Source organism: Sarcophilus harrisii, chromosome X (assembly GCF_902635505.1).
Source record: "Sarcophilus harrisii chromosome X, mSarHar1.11, whole genome shotgun sequence".
Classification (NCBI taxonomy): Eukaryota; Metazoa; Chordata; class Mammalia; order Dasyuromorphia; family Dasyuridae; genus Sarcophilus; species Sarcophilus harrisii.
The window spans coordinates 80,901,130-80,913,401 of record NC_045432.1 but is presented as its reverse complement, the minus strand read 5'-3'; the positions used below and the strand labels follow the sequence as shown (position 1 = coordinate 80,913,401).

Below are 12,272 nucleotides of genomic sequence, written 5' to 3'. Positions count from 1 at the left end.
GAGGAAGTAAGGAGTGGAGTCGGAGAGCACCCAGAGCCGGAGAACAGCCGCCGGAGCCGGGGAAGCAGCCGCCGGAGCCGGGGAAGCAGCCGCCGGAGCCGGGGAAGCAGCCGCCGGAGCCGGAGAGCAGCCGCCGGAGCTGATCGGGAGGCGCAGGCAGCCCGGGAGCGCGGCTGGGGAGGGGGGGGGGGGAGAGCGGCCGGGGGCCGGGGCCGGGCTCGGACAGGGGGCACGACCAAGATCGAGCCAGGTAGCCGGTGATGCCCGCGGCCGGGCCCGCAGAGCGCTAAGCCGGGCTGGGCCGGACGGGAGTCGGGGCCCGAGCGGGGACCCGAGAGCAACCGGAGCCGGGACCAGAGCGGGAAGCCGGGGCTGGGGCCGGGACCGGGGCCGGGGCCGGACGGACATCATGAGGAGCTCGGGGCCGCGCCGGCGGCTGTCGCCGGGGTACCCTCGGTGGGTCCCCGCCCCGGCCGGAGACAGAGCCTAGCGGGGCGCGAGGGGTGCGGGGACCGGGCTCGGGGGCCCAGGCGACCCACCCCACGACTCGGGCTCAAGAGGGGCCCGCCCCGCTCCAGCCCGGCGCCTCCCAGCCATGCTGCGGTTCAGGTAGAGCCCGCCCGGACGGCTACTGTAGGAGGAGCGCCGAGGGCCGCCTAAGCCGAGCCGGGCGCAGCGCAGCGCCCTCCCGCCTGCCCCGTCGGTCCACCCGGCCGGTCCCATCCCTCGGGTCGGTGGGCCCGAGTCCTCTCGCCCGTAGGGTCCCCGAACCCCCCCTGAAATATGATCAGGGGCGCGTGGACGTGGCCCCGGAGAGATGCCGCTGCGCTCACGCTCTGCTGCTGTTGCCGCCGCCGCTGCTGCTGCTGCTGCTGCTGCTACAGCTGTTCCGGCTGCTGCTGCTGCTGCTGCTGCGGCTGCGGCGGCTGCTGCTGGGCTCCCCGGCCCCCTCGGGGGGCCACGAGCGGCGACAAGCCATGGGCTGACTCAGAGAGGGCGCAGCGATGGCGCCTGTCACTGGCTTCGCTGCTTTTCTTTACGGTGCTGCTCTCTGACCGTCTGTGGCTGTGCGCGGGCGGCCGCCTGCGGGCCAAGGAGAGGAGTGGGGCGGTGAGGCCGCCCTGGGGGGCCGCCGGCCCGGAGCCCCAGCCCCGGTCCGAGGCCGAGCCGCCCCCCGCCATGCTGCTGCTGCTGCCGCCGCCCCCGCCCCCGCCGCCCCCGGGGGGCGGCTGCGGGGCTCTGCTGGGCAACCTGACCCCGGCCGCGGCGGCCCCCCCGCCGGGCTGTGGCAGCGGCTTCGACGGGGGCGGCGGCCGCGGCCGGAGCAGCAACCCCGACGGGGGCGGCGGCGGCGGCGGCCGGGCGGGCAGCATCGACGGGGCCGGCCGCAGCGGCCGCAGCAGCGGGCGCTGGGGCGACAGCGGCCGCGGCAGGAGCCCCTCCGGGCCCGAAGCAGCCTGCCTGGAGCCTCAGGCTCTGCAGAGACTCGTGGGCGCCGCGCCCCCGAGGCCCCTCGTGGCGCCTTTGCCCCCCTCGGGCCGGCCCCCGGCTTCCCAGACGAACTTGCTGCGAGGCCACTTTCGGAACTACAGCCTGGCCTTTTGTGACTCGTACTCGGTGGCGGACCTGCTGCTGGGCATGGCCCACCAGGACAGCCTGGACTGCAGCCTGGACGCCCTGCTGGCGGATCTGCTGGCCACCGGCCCGGGGGCCTGGGAGGCGTGCTTGAGCTGCGTCCAGCTGTACCAGCGACTGGACCAACACGCTCAGGAAAAATACGAGGAGTTTGACTGCTTGCTGCAGAAATACTTGCAAGCCGAGGAGTATTCCGTCCGGTCCTGCATAGGAGACTGTAAGGTAGGGGCCGGGGATGAGGGGCGGGGCCCCTGGGAGCCGAGCTGCCGGCTCCCTCGGACGGAGGGCTGCCGGGGCCGCAGCAGCAGCACAGTGAGGGGGTCAGCCCGCCGCCGCTCCCCCGCCGCCGCCGCCCCGCCGCCGCCGCCCCTGCTCCCTACTCCAAGCAGGCGTCGATCCCTTCCCCCCCCCCCCCAGCCCTCCGCCGGGTTAGGTGTCTAGGCCACCCGCCTGCGGGTCCCCACCCACTCCTCAAGTAAAGGTTCGGCGGGTAGCCAGGGCCCCCGGCTGCTGGGCCGGAGCTGGGATCTGAAGCCGGGTCTTGGAAGCAAAAGGAGGCCGGGGCCCTTCCCGGCTCCAGGAGCCATCGCGGGAGAGACTCAGGCTTCCTCCTTCCGGGCTCCCACCTGTCAAATTCTTGGAGACAGTGCTAGGGACTGGAGGGAAAGGCGGGATCCCCGCGCCCCGGGCCGCGGGGTCTGGCTAGTGAGGGGAAGGGGGCGCTGCCAGGTGGAGGCCCAGAGGGCCCCTGGCCCCCGCCCAGCCTCCTCGCTTCACTGGGGTCTTCCCGGAGGAGCCAAGGGCCGGGCAAGTCAGAGGACGGTCCCTCGGCATCTTAGCTTTCTGGTCTCTGAAGGATGAGAGGGGGGGGGCTCCAGGGAGGGGGGGGGGCACAGACTGCCATTGGTGACCCAGAGGCCTGGATTGGACGGAAATAGGCAGGTGAGGCGGCTCTCCGAGGAGACTGCTGGCATGTTCCCCTAGAATTGCCCCCTCCCCATCCTGCTCCAGAAGCCCCCCCCCCCAGCCCTTCTGTTGTGTCCCGCCGAGCCAGAGGATGGGGCAGAGCCCGGCTGCTCCCCTCCACTTTCGTGCATTAAAACTCAGAACCCCCCAAGCTGGCCTTTCATGAGAGGAGAGGGACAGAAAAGCCCGAGTTGGAGAAAGGGGCCGAGCTGCTTCTAGGCTGAACTGAAGTAGCTACACTGAGAGCCCAGTGGCTGAGTCTGAACAGCAAGGACAGGGGGGGCCCGGTCTGGACCCCCGAGCTACTCCCTCTTCGGCAAGAAGCAGGGAGGGAGGGGACAGCCAGGATGGTCACAGGCGTAGGTGCTGGGGCTGGGCAAGGAGCTGCATGGGGGCCGGACACATCCCCACCAAGTGAGCCTTTGGGGCTGGAAAGTCCTCTCTTCTCCAAGCCCCCGTGGAGCCACCGGGCGGCCAAGAGCCGCTCCAGCAGTTCTGGGGCAAGAGGATGGATGCGATGTTGGGGTGGGGGAGAGGTCTCTGCTCCTGACTTCCCGTTCTCTGCTACTCTCCCTCCCTCCTCCTTCAGCCTCAGCTGACTCACTGCCTCACTCACACTATCAAATGAGAAATGCAACCCCTTAAAGGCACACAGCCACCTAGAGAGACTGACCCCCCCCTCCAGGCGTGTCACAGAGAGACCTCCAGCTCTGGAGACTGGCGCATACACTCGCACGGCCCTGCCGAAGTGTCACAGAACCAGACGAAATGTCACAGAAAGACACAGACACACCCACAGTGCCATCCACAGAGGCACAGACAGAAGCACACACACACACACACACACACACACACACACACACACACGCACATTCTCTCTCCCTCTCTTCCTCCCTCCCTCTCTCCCTTTCTCTCTCCTTTCCTCCCTCATTCTCCCTCTCTCTCCCTCCCTCTTCTCTGTCTCCCTCTCTCTTCCTCTCCCTGTCTCCTCTCTCCTCTCTCCCTCCCTCTTCTCTGTCTCCCTCTCTCTCCCTCTCCCTGTCTCCTCTCTCCTCTCTCCCTCTCCCTGTCTCCTCTCTCCTCTCTCCCTCCCTCTTCTCTGTCTCCCTCTCTCTCCCTCTCCCTGTCTCCTCTCTCCTCTCTCCCTCTCCCTGTCTCCTCTCTCCTCTCTCCCTCCCTCTTCTCTGTCTCCCTCTCTCTCCCTCTCCCTGTCTCCTCTCTCCTCTCTCCCTCTCCCTGTCTCCTCTCTCCTCTCTCCCTCCCTCTTCTCTGTCTCCCTCTCTCTCCCTCTCCCTGTCTCCTCTCTCCTCTCTCCCTCTCCCTGTCTCCTCTCTCCTCTCTCCCTCCCTCTTCTCTGCCTCCCTCTCTCTCCCTCTCCCTGTCTCCTCTCTCCTCTCTCCCTCTCCCTGTCTCCTCTCTCCTCTCTCCCTCCCTCTTCTCTGTCTCCCTCTCTCTCCCTCTCCCTGTCTCTCTGCCTCTCTGTCTCTGTCTCTGTCTCTCTCTCTCCGGGCTCCCATACACACACCTTCAAAAGTGTCACAGAAGCAGACAAAATGTCACAGAAAGCTACAGACACACCCACAGTGCCATCCACACAGGCACAGACAGAAGCGTGCGCACACACACACACACACACACACACACACACACACTTTGTCTCAGAGAGGAAGAGGCACACGTCCCTGGCGCCCCCCCCCCCCCCCGGCGCCCAACCACAGTCCGTTGGGGAGTGCTTCCTATACCGATGATGTATCCTGGAGACAAAGCCCCACGGCTAGCCAAGCAGAGAAATGGGTCCCCCGCCCCCGAGCCCACGGCAGCATCGATTTGGAAAAAATCAAACCCCAGAATTCATTCCATAAACAAACATTTATTGAGCAGCTGTTATGTATAGAAGGCTGAGCAGGCACGAAGGGAGGTGGCAAGCGTCACAGAAGAATAAAGAAGGCAGGATTCGGGGGCTCTGGGACCTCCGAGGCTGGGCCAGGAGAGAGCCGTGTGTACGGATAATTCGAATACAAATGAAAGTGTCGGAGTCCATTTGAGAGAGAAGCCTAGGAGCCCAGAGAGCCGGGGTCGCCATAGCTGGGAAAGAGCTGCCCCTGAAGCTGGCCCTCCAAGGGTGGGTGGGCTTGCAACAGGTGGAGATGGGAGGGGGCGGGGGGCTCCGGGGGCCACTCCGTTAGTGCCAGGACCGAATCCCGTGGGGCCGGTCGCTTTTCTGGATTTCACGTTGCAGATTTCCATGGGGCTGGGGCTGATGGCTGCGGTTTTATAATAACTTCAGGCTTTAAATTCAACTCCACGCGGCCACGTCAAGGGATTCATTAGGAACACTAATTGAGGCCTACCCGAATGGGCCACTGAAAGCCGCCTGGTTCGTCTGCTCTCCAGCCCCAGATCCCTAGTTCCCCCCAAACTTCCCGCAGTCTCGCTTGCTTTCCTCTGTCTCCCCCCCCCCCCCCCATCTGCTCTCTTCCTGCTGCAAGTGTGATGAAAGATGGAGAGATGAGAGATGTCCGGCAGAGTCCCCACCCCCCACCCCCATGATGCATCCTTGTATTCCAGAAGTCAAAGATGCAGATCCCTGGGGGTTGTCATGTCAACCTTGGGGCTGTTTTTGAGCGTTCACCCCCAGACTCAGCCTGTCCCCTCCTCTCCCAGTTGCCCCGGGAGACCCCGTAACCTCACGTTTAATTTCTGGGGGATGGAACGCCAGCCGGCCCCGAGACCAGAGAGCTTTTCCTCCGCCGCCAGCCAAGCCTGCTCAAGCGCCAGGATCCCCGGGTGGCAGCCATGTTGTGCCGCCTCCAAAGCCCTTCTGCCCTTGTTTCAGGCCCCACCGATCATACCTGTCTCAGTGTTGCCTGTGACACCTGCTAATTTAGGACCAACTGCAACATCTTAATGTGATACTTGCTTCCTTTCTTAAAGCAGAGAGACGATGCTTACTCAGGGCCTGCAGCTCCCCTTGCCCCCTGCCCCCAGCCTCGGCCTCCTCCTTCCACAGCCATCCAGGGCCTCGCCCTCGCAGAGCTTGGTCCACGGCCCTGGCACTCTGGCTTATTTGGTGGTTCTCGGAAACCGGCCTCATCTGGGGGCCGCTCTATTTTCTTTGTACTCTCTTAATTCAGAGGCAGCTTCCCAGCTGTCCGTCTGGGGCCTTGGTATCGCCCTCTGGCCAGCAACTCTGGGTCCAGAGTCCTCCCCTCAGTCCTCAGTCTCGTTCCTGCCTTGATCCCTTGAACGCTTGCACAGGGGGACACTACATGGCTTGGACACTTTTGGTTCGGAGGAATGGGAAGGAAGCCTCAGTTCTCCTTCCCTGCTAGGCTAAGGTCAGAGAAGGAGCAGGGCAGATTTGCCACCTTGTGCCCCAAACCGGACGTGCCCAGGTCACCTGGGGCTACCGTTATGGCAGGTTCCTTGAGTGATGGGTGCCTTCTGCCTCCCCCTCCCTGCTAAGCAGGATTCCATGGCCCAGAGCCAAACAGCCCTGGCCACCGGTCGCCGGGCTCTCGGTCAGCCTGTGTGCCAGCCTAGTACAGACTGGCGGAGCGAGGGATGCCGTGGCCCTGCTGCCCTCTGCCCGGGGGCGGGGTACCACATCTGCAACGGGAATCATTTTCGCATCTGAGTGCCACACTTTAGGAAGTACATTAACAAAGTAAAGGGCACTCCAAGTAGGGCAAGCAGGCTGGTTATAGAGACCCAGAACCCTGTCATAGGAAGGCCCGCGGAAGGAACGGAGAACACTTAGCCAGGAGAACAAACTGGAGATGGGATTGGGGACATAATAAGCTTTCTCTGAGGCCGAAGGGCTGTTCTGTGGAAAAGGGATTCGTTTTGTTCTGCTTGGCCCCTGGAGGGCAAAACTAGGAGCAACAGTCAGTGCCCAGAGAGGGCAAGATTTCGGCTTGATGTGAGGGAGACCCTGGGGACAAGGAGAACTTGCCCAAATGTCTGGGCAATTCTAAACAAGGCTGGATAGCCCCTTTTAGGGAATGCTGTAGGGAGAGGTTCCTGCTCAGGTATTGGTTGGACTGGAGGTCCCTCCCAATCAAGAGACTCTGGGATTTCAAAGCCTATCTTCTCTGTGGCAGTGCCCTGGCACCACGCCTGCCGGGCACCAGGAGTACATGTTCTGATTAGAATTTCAAAGGCAGCTTCCTGCAGAGATTAACCCCTGTCCTCTTGTCCATCAGCCTCCTGCTGCACTACAGGCTTCAAGGCACCAATGAGCAGAGCTCTGCAGTAGGCCTCCCTTAACCCCCGGGCCCTTGTCAGCCTAGGAGGACACCCGACTTCCCCAAACCGTATGCGGCTCCCGTTCAGGTTTCCTCCAACAAATGGGTTTTGTCATTTCCTCTCGATGGATGGGCTTTGGGGAAATCGGCCTGCAGTGAGTGAGATTGCCCCGGTGGGCCTCGGCTCATCTTGTTATAGTTCTTTTCCACCTGCTTGAGTCAGAGAGCCCCCTGCTCTGGGCAGCCTCCCAGTTCCCCTGGGGCGGGGAGGGGGGGAGCTTGGACACATCACACTTTTGCCTTCCACACGTGTCAGCCTCCTGGGCATCCCCTTAGAGGAAAGGAGAGAGGAGGGAGGCCCAACTGCCTGCATTGAGCAAGCTGCACGTGGGGACCTGGAAAAGCCAAATCTTTTGCCTCTTTCCCGGCTACCAAATCCCTCTAGCCCTTGGGGGCCAGTTTTCCTCCATGTCTTATCCCACCCGGGACCACTTCCTGTCCTCTTACCCCCAGCCCCTAAGTAATCTTTGTAGTAGGGGCAAGATGGCAGCTCGGCTCGGCCTCCTCCCCCTGAGCCATTCTTTTCGGGATTGGGGATGGAAATTGGAATGAGAATTCAGCGCCAGCCAGGGAGAGAACTGAGGGCGCTTCCCTACAGGCTCAAGGAGAGAAGCTGTTTATGGAACTAAGAGAGCGAGGGACATGACGGATTAGTCTTTTCTGCTTCTAGAACACCAGAGGGTTAGGAAGCGCTTGCGTGCCCATGATCTCATTTGGGCCTCACAACAGCCCTTGGATGGAGGCCAGGTATTTCTATCTCTATTTTGCAGATTTGAAAAGCAAGTCTTAGAGAGGTGCAGGGATTAGAAGGGTTCCACTAGACTCCAGAAAGCAGGACTAGAGGCAATTAGCTAGCCACTGGAAGGAGACAAACACATGTGATCTTGTTCAGGGGAAAAACTTCTTCCCCATTCGAAGTGTCCTAAAGAGAAAGGGGCTGCCTGGGGGGGAGGCAGCCGAGCATTCTCAGAGACAAGCTGCACAACGGCTCCCCCAGCCTCCCCTTTTGGTTCCGGTCTCGGATGCAGGGATGTCTCTTCTTCTTTACCACGCCAACCCTCTATGTTTGACTCCCGAGCCCTGCCAGCAGCCTCCCCCATCGTGCCCTAATTTCTCTTATATAGTCCTGGCTTCTTCGCCGCCACCTGCAAATGTGCCCGGATGGGCCTGGTCCGGGAACCGCGCTCGGCCCTTCTCCGGGTGATCCTTTGTGCACCCCCTCCTTGCACAGCCAAACTCCCGGAAAACAACAGAACGAAACCAAAATCCGACCCCGTGGCCCTCCTTGCACACTGCCCCACTCGCGTTTCAGCCCCTTGCCATCTGACGGCTGAGCCGGGCACTTAAATAGAGCCACTCCCTCAGAGACCAGCAACAGATGCCTCAGCTGCGAAATCTGATGGCGTTTGATTAGCCCTCATCCCTTATGGACTTTGCTGCAGCTCTTGATCCTGCTGACTGCCTCTGCCTGCAAACTCTTTCCTCCCTTTCTCTTTGTATCATTGCTCTGTCTGTCTCTCTTTGTCTCTCTCTGTCTCTCTCTCCCCTCCCTCTCCCCCCCCTCTCTTTTTCTCTGTCTCTTTTTTCTTTCTTTTCTCTTCTTTCTTTCTTTCTTTCTTTCTTTCTTTCTTTCTTTCTTTCTTTCTTTCTTTCTTTCTCTTGTCTCTCAATATATCCAGCTCTCATTTCTTTCCTGAATTTTATCCTCAAATCTCCTCTTGGAGATCTCCCTCTGGGTGGTCTGCAAGCCTCCAAAACTCAGCATGTCCCCAAACCCAACTCTGAACTTGCCTTTCCTCCAAGCCCAAGTTCTGTGTCCAGGCCCAATTCCACATCACCCTCTTCCTGGCGAGGATGTGGCCCTCCCTGCCATCACCCACACTTGCAGTTATCCTCAGCTCAAACCTCCCCCCCATCCCTCTGGGGCTCTTGCCCTTCTTTTTCACTCCACTCATCGTGCAGCCTGGACCACTGCAAGATCCTCTGAAGTGGCGTCCCTGCTTCCAGTCTGCCCTGTCCCTCATCTGTTCCCCCCAGAGCTGCCCAAAGGACAAGGTCTGATTGCCGCTCCCTTGCTCCAGGATAGTTAGTGGATCCCTGAAGCTTCTAGGGTCCATTATCAACTCCTCAGCGAGCACTTTGGTCCGTTCATAGGCCGACACCCTCCTCTGTTCACATGGCATCTTTGCTCATTCCGCCATGTTGCCTTCTGCCAAACTGATCTCTCCGCTGCTCCCCTCTCTGTGGCCTTCTGCCTCCCGACTCTGCAAGGTCCACAAGTGCCAGTCCCAGGTCTCCTGGGAGGCAAATGCCCGTCTCTGTGCCCTTCCCTTTTTAGTACTCTGAGTTTCTCTAGGTTCCGTCCATCTGGCACCTTCCCAAGGAAGCTTATAGAGTTACCGGCAATGGGTCTGGGTTTTCTCTCCTCCGACGATCCTGTGTTCATACGGCTGTTTCCAGGCAGGGTTCCCAAGTGGCCCGCGAGCTCCTTCAGGACAGAGTTAGCTGCCGGAGTTGGGTCTTAGGGTCTCTAGAGCTCCCCACACAAAGGCGCTCAATAAATCCTCCTCGGAATGAATCGAGACAGGGACTGAGCTGGCGTTCCCCCAAGACAGGGCTGGGGCAGGTCCAGTCGGCAGGCGATTGCAGGATCATTTGGGCCAGCCCTGCTGATGAGCTGAAAACTAGGCGCAACGACCGCCTACTGTTCAAGATGTTAAGTTGATCATTTTGGATGGCCCTGAATGACTTTATAAATATCCAAATGGCCCTTGGCAAAAAAAAAAAAAAAAAAAAAGGTTCCCCATTCCTGTTCTAAAGGATTTTTTTTTAACCTCTCTGCTAGTTGTGCCTTTCTGACAGTGGCCAGTATGAGTAAAGGTCAGAGGGAAGAGGAGGCAGGAGGGGAGAGGAGGTAGAAAAAGATGCAGGCGGATAGAGGAGGCACAAGGAGAAAAAAGGCAAGAGGAGATGAAAGAGAAGGCAGGAGAGAAAAGGAAGCAGGAAGAAGGAGGGGAGAGGAGGCAGGAAGGGAGAGGAGGCAAGAGGAGAGTGGAGATGAAAGAGAGACAGGGGAAAGGAGGTGAGAGGAGGCAGGAAGGGAAAGGAGGCAAGAGGAGAGTGGAAATGGAAGAGGAGGCAGGAGGAAAAAGGAAGCAGAGGAAGGAGGTGAGAGGAGGCAGGAAGGGAGAGAAGGCAGGAGGACAGAAGAGGAAGGAGTAAGAGAGAAAAGACAGGAGGACAGTGGAAGCAGGAGAGGAGATGGAAAGGGAGGTAGGAGGGGAGAAGAAGGAGAGAGGAGGCAGGACGAGAGAATAAATAGAATTAGAGGAATGAGGGAGAAGATGAAGAGAAGGCAGGAGTAGAGAGGAGGCAGGAGGACATAGGAGAGATGAAGAGAAAGAAGAAGAGGCAGGAGAGAGAAGCTGAAAGAGAAGGCAGGAAAACAGAGGAGGCAGAGGGACGAGGAGGTGAGAGGAGAGAGGAAAGAGGAGGCAGGAAGACAGCAAAGGCAGAAGAGAGGAGATGGAAAGGAAGGAGTAAGGGAAGGTGAAAGGAGGGAGGAGATAAGAAGGGTGAAGAGTTAGAAGAGGCAGGAGGAGAGAGGATGCAGGACAGTGAAGGCAGGAGAAAAGGAGATAAAATAAGAGGTAGGAGGAGGGAGGTGAAAGGAGACAGGTGGGGAAAAGAGGCAGGAAGGGAAAGGGCAAGAGGAGAGGAGACGTAGGAGAGGAGGCAGGAGGAGAAAAGAAGCAGGAGGGAGATGAAAGGAGGCAGGTAGGGAAGGCTGGAAGAGGAGTCAGGAAGGGAGGATAGAAGAAAGAGGAGGCTGAAGGAGAAAGGACAGAAGAAGAAAGAGGAAGAGGCAAAAGGAGACAGGAGGAGATAAAAGAAGGAAGAGGAGACAGGAAGGGAGAGGAGATAAAATAAGAGGCAGGAGGAGGGAGGTGAGAGGAGGCAGGCAGGGAGAAGAGGCAGGAAGAAAGTAGAGGCAGGAGGAGAGAGGAGAGGGAAGAGGAGGCAGAAGAGGAGAAGAGGCAAGAAGAAAAAGGAGGGAGAGAAGAAGAGATAAAGAAGAAGAGGCAGGAGGAGGGAGATGAAAGGAGACAGGTAGAGAAAGGAGGCTGGAAGAGGAGGCAGGAGGACAGAAGAAGAGAGGGGAAGAGGCAAGAGCAGGCAGGAGGAGAGAGGTGGGAAAAGGTAGTAGGGGAGAGAAGGAAGCGGAGGCTGGAGGGGAGAGCAGGTAGACAAGGGAACTAAAATGGCTTCTACTGGGTGGGGGGGAGCCTCTAGGGTACCACACCCGAATGTGATTGTGAGGGAGCTAAGGCTATTGTAGATTGAACTGGGGCGGGGCTGGCCCGATCTCTGGAGGGCACTTTTTCTGGCTCTCACTTTTCTGCCATCCTAGAACATGGTTCCCAACGCCCCTCGCTGCCACTGGTATTTTCAGACTGAAACTGGTTTCTAGAAGTCAGCAGTGATGGCTCTCGCGCCCTCAGAGACTTGTAGAGCAACAGGCTTGGCAGCGGCTCCTGGGGCCCTGTGGCCATATGGGCCGAGCCCACGCAGGGCTGGGAGCTGAATTGGAATATCGGGTTTGAGGGAAGGCCCTAAAGGCCTCCGTGGCTCGACTTTCCCTTGGGTGGGAAGGGCTGCTTGCCCTCCTTTCTCCCGCTCTGATGGGCAGCCCCCTGTTCTCCTGGATTTCTTACATTTGTGACAAGGCCCGAGCCCAAATTGGGCACTTTGGCGTTGGGACCATGGAGAGCTCCCCTCCAAGTGGCCGTGACGACCAATGATCATGAGCTCACAGATGTTGGGTCTGAGCAGCGGTGGACTAGCGAGCAAGAGCCAAACTCAAGAGCCAAACTCGGCTCCTCTTGCGTTCTACTTGAGGCCGGCACTTAGCTTAGTTCCCAAGAGGTGCCTGGGTTGGCCACGTTCTGGGGGACAGGAAATGCTCCCAGATGGAAAAGCAGGCTTGCAGGTGGGGCTCCTTAGACTGGCCCTTGAATCCAGGGCCACTGAGCAAGGCTGAGAAAGAACAGTTGCCTTCTGTTCCTGCTCAGAGAGCTCTGGGCCTATGCTGAGAGACTTCTGCCAGGTTATGGGAGAGACCTTAACAGGCAGGGGAGCCCGAGTTTTCCTTCCTCAGAAAGTAGGACGGGGCTCAGCAGCTGAAACAGCTCTCCTTAGCCACTGTTCCCCTTGGGCTCAGAGCAGCCTCGGCCAAGGGCTACAGCTGAGGAGCCTCTGTGGAATATCGTGGGCTTAGAACTGGCAGAGAGACCTTGGAGATCACCAGGTTCAAGCCCCTCACTTTTCAGGTGCCTCTGAGGCCAGAAAAAGGGAGAGAGTTGT

The 12,272-nt window shown here is 59.6% G+C and overlaps 1 protein-coding gene across 1 annotated transcript in view; it reads left to right on the top strand.

Annotated features, from left to right (window-relative positions):
- The first annotated feature begins 223 nt into the window (after nt 1-223).
- Nucleotides 224-12,272, top strand: part of FAM155B (family with sequence similarity 155 member B) — a 38,875-nt gene continuing 26,826 nt past the window's right edge. Inside the window, exon 1 of the mRNA XM_031944552.1 lies at nt 224-1,857. Within this exon, the coding sequence (XP_031800412.1) occupies nt 784-1,857 (1,074 nt within the window). The 5' untranslated portion in view covers nt 224-783. The remainder of the gene's footprint in view (nt 1,858-12,272) is intronic.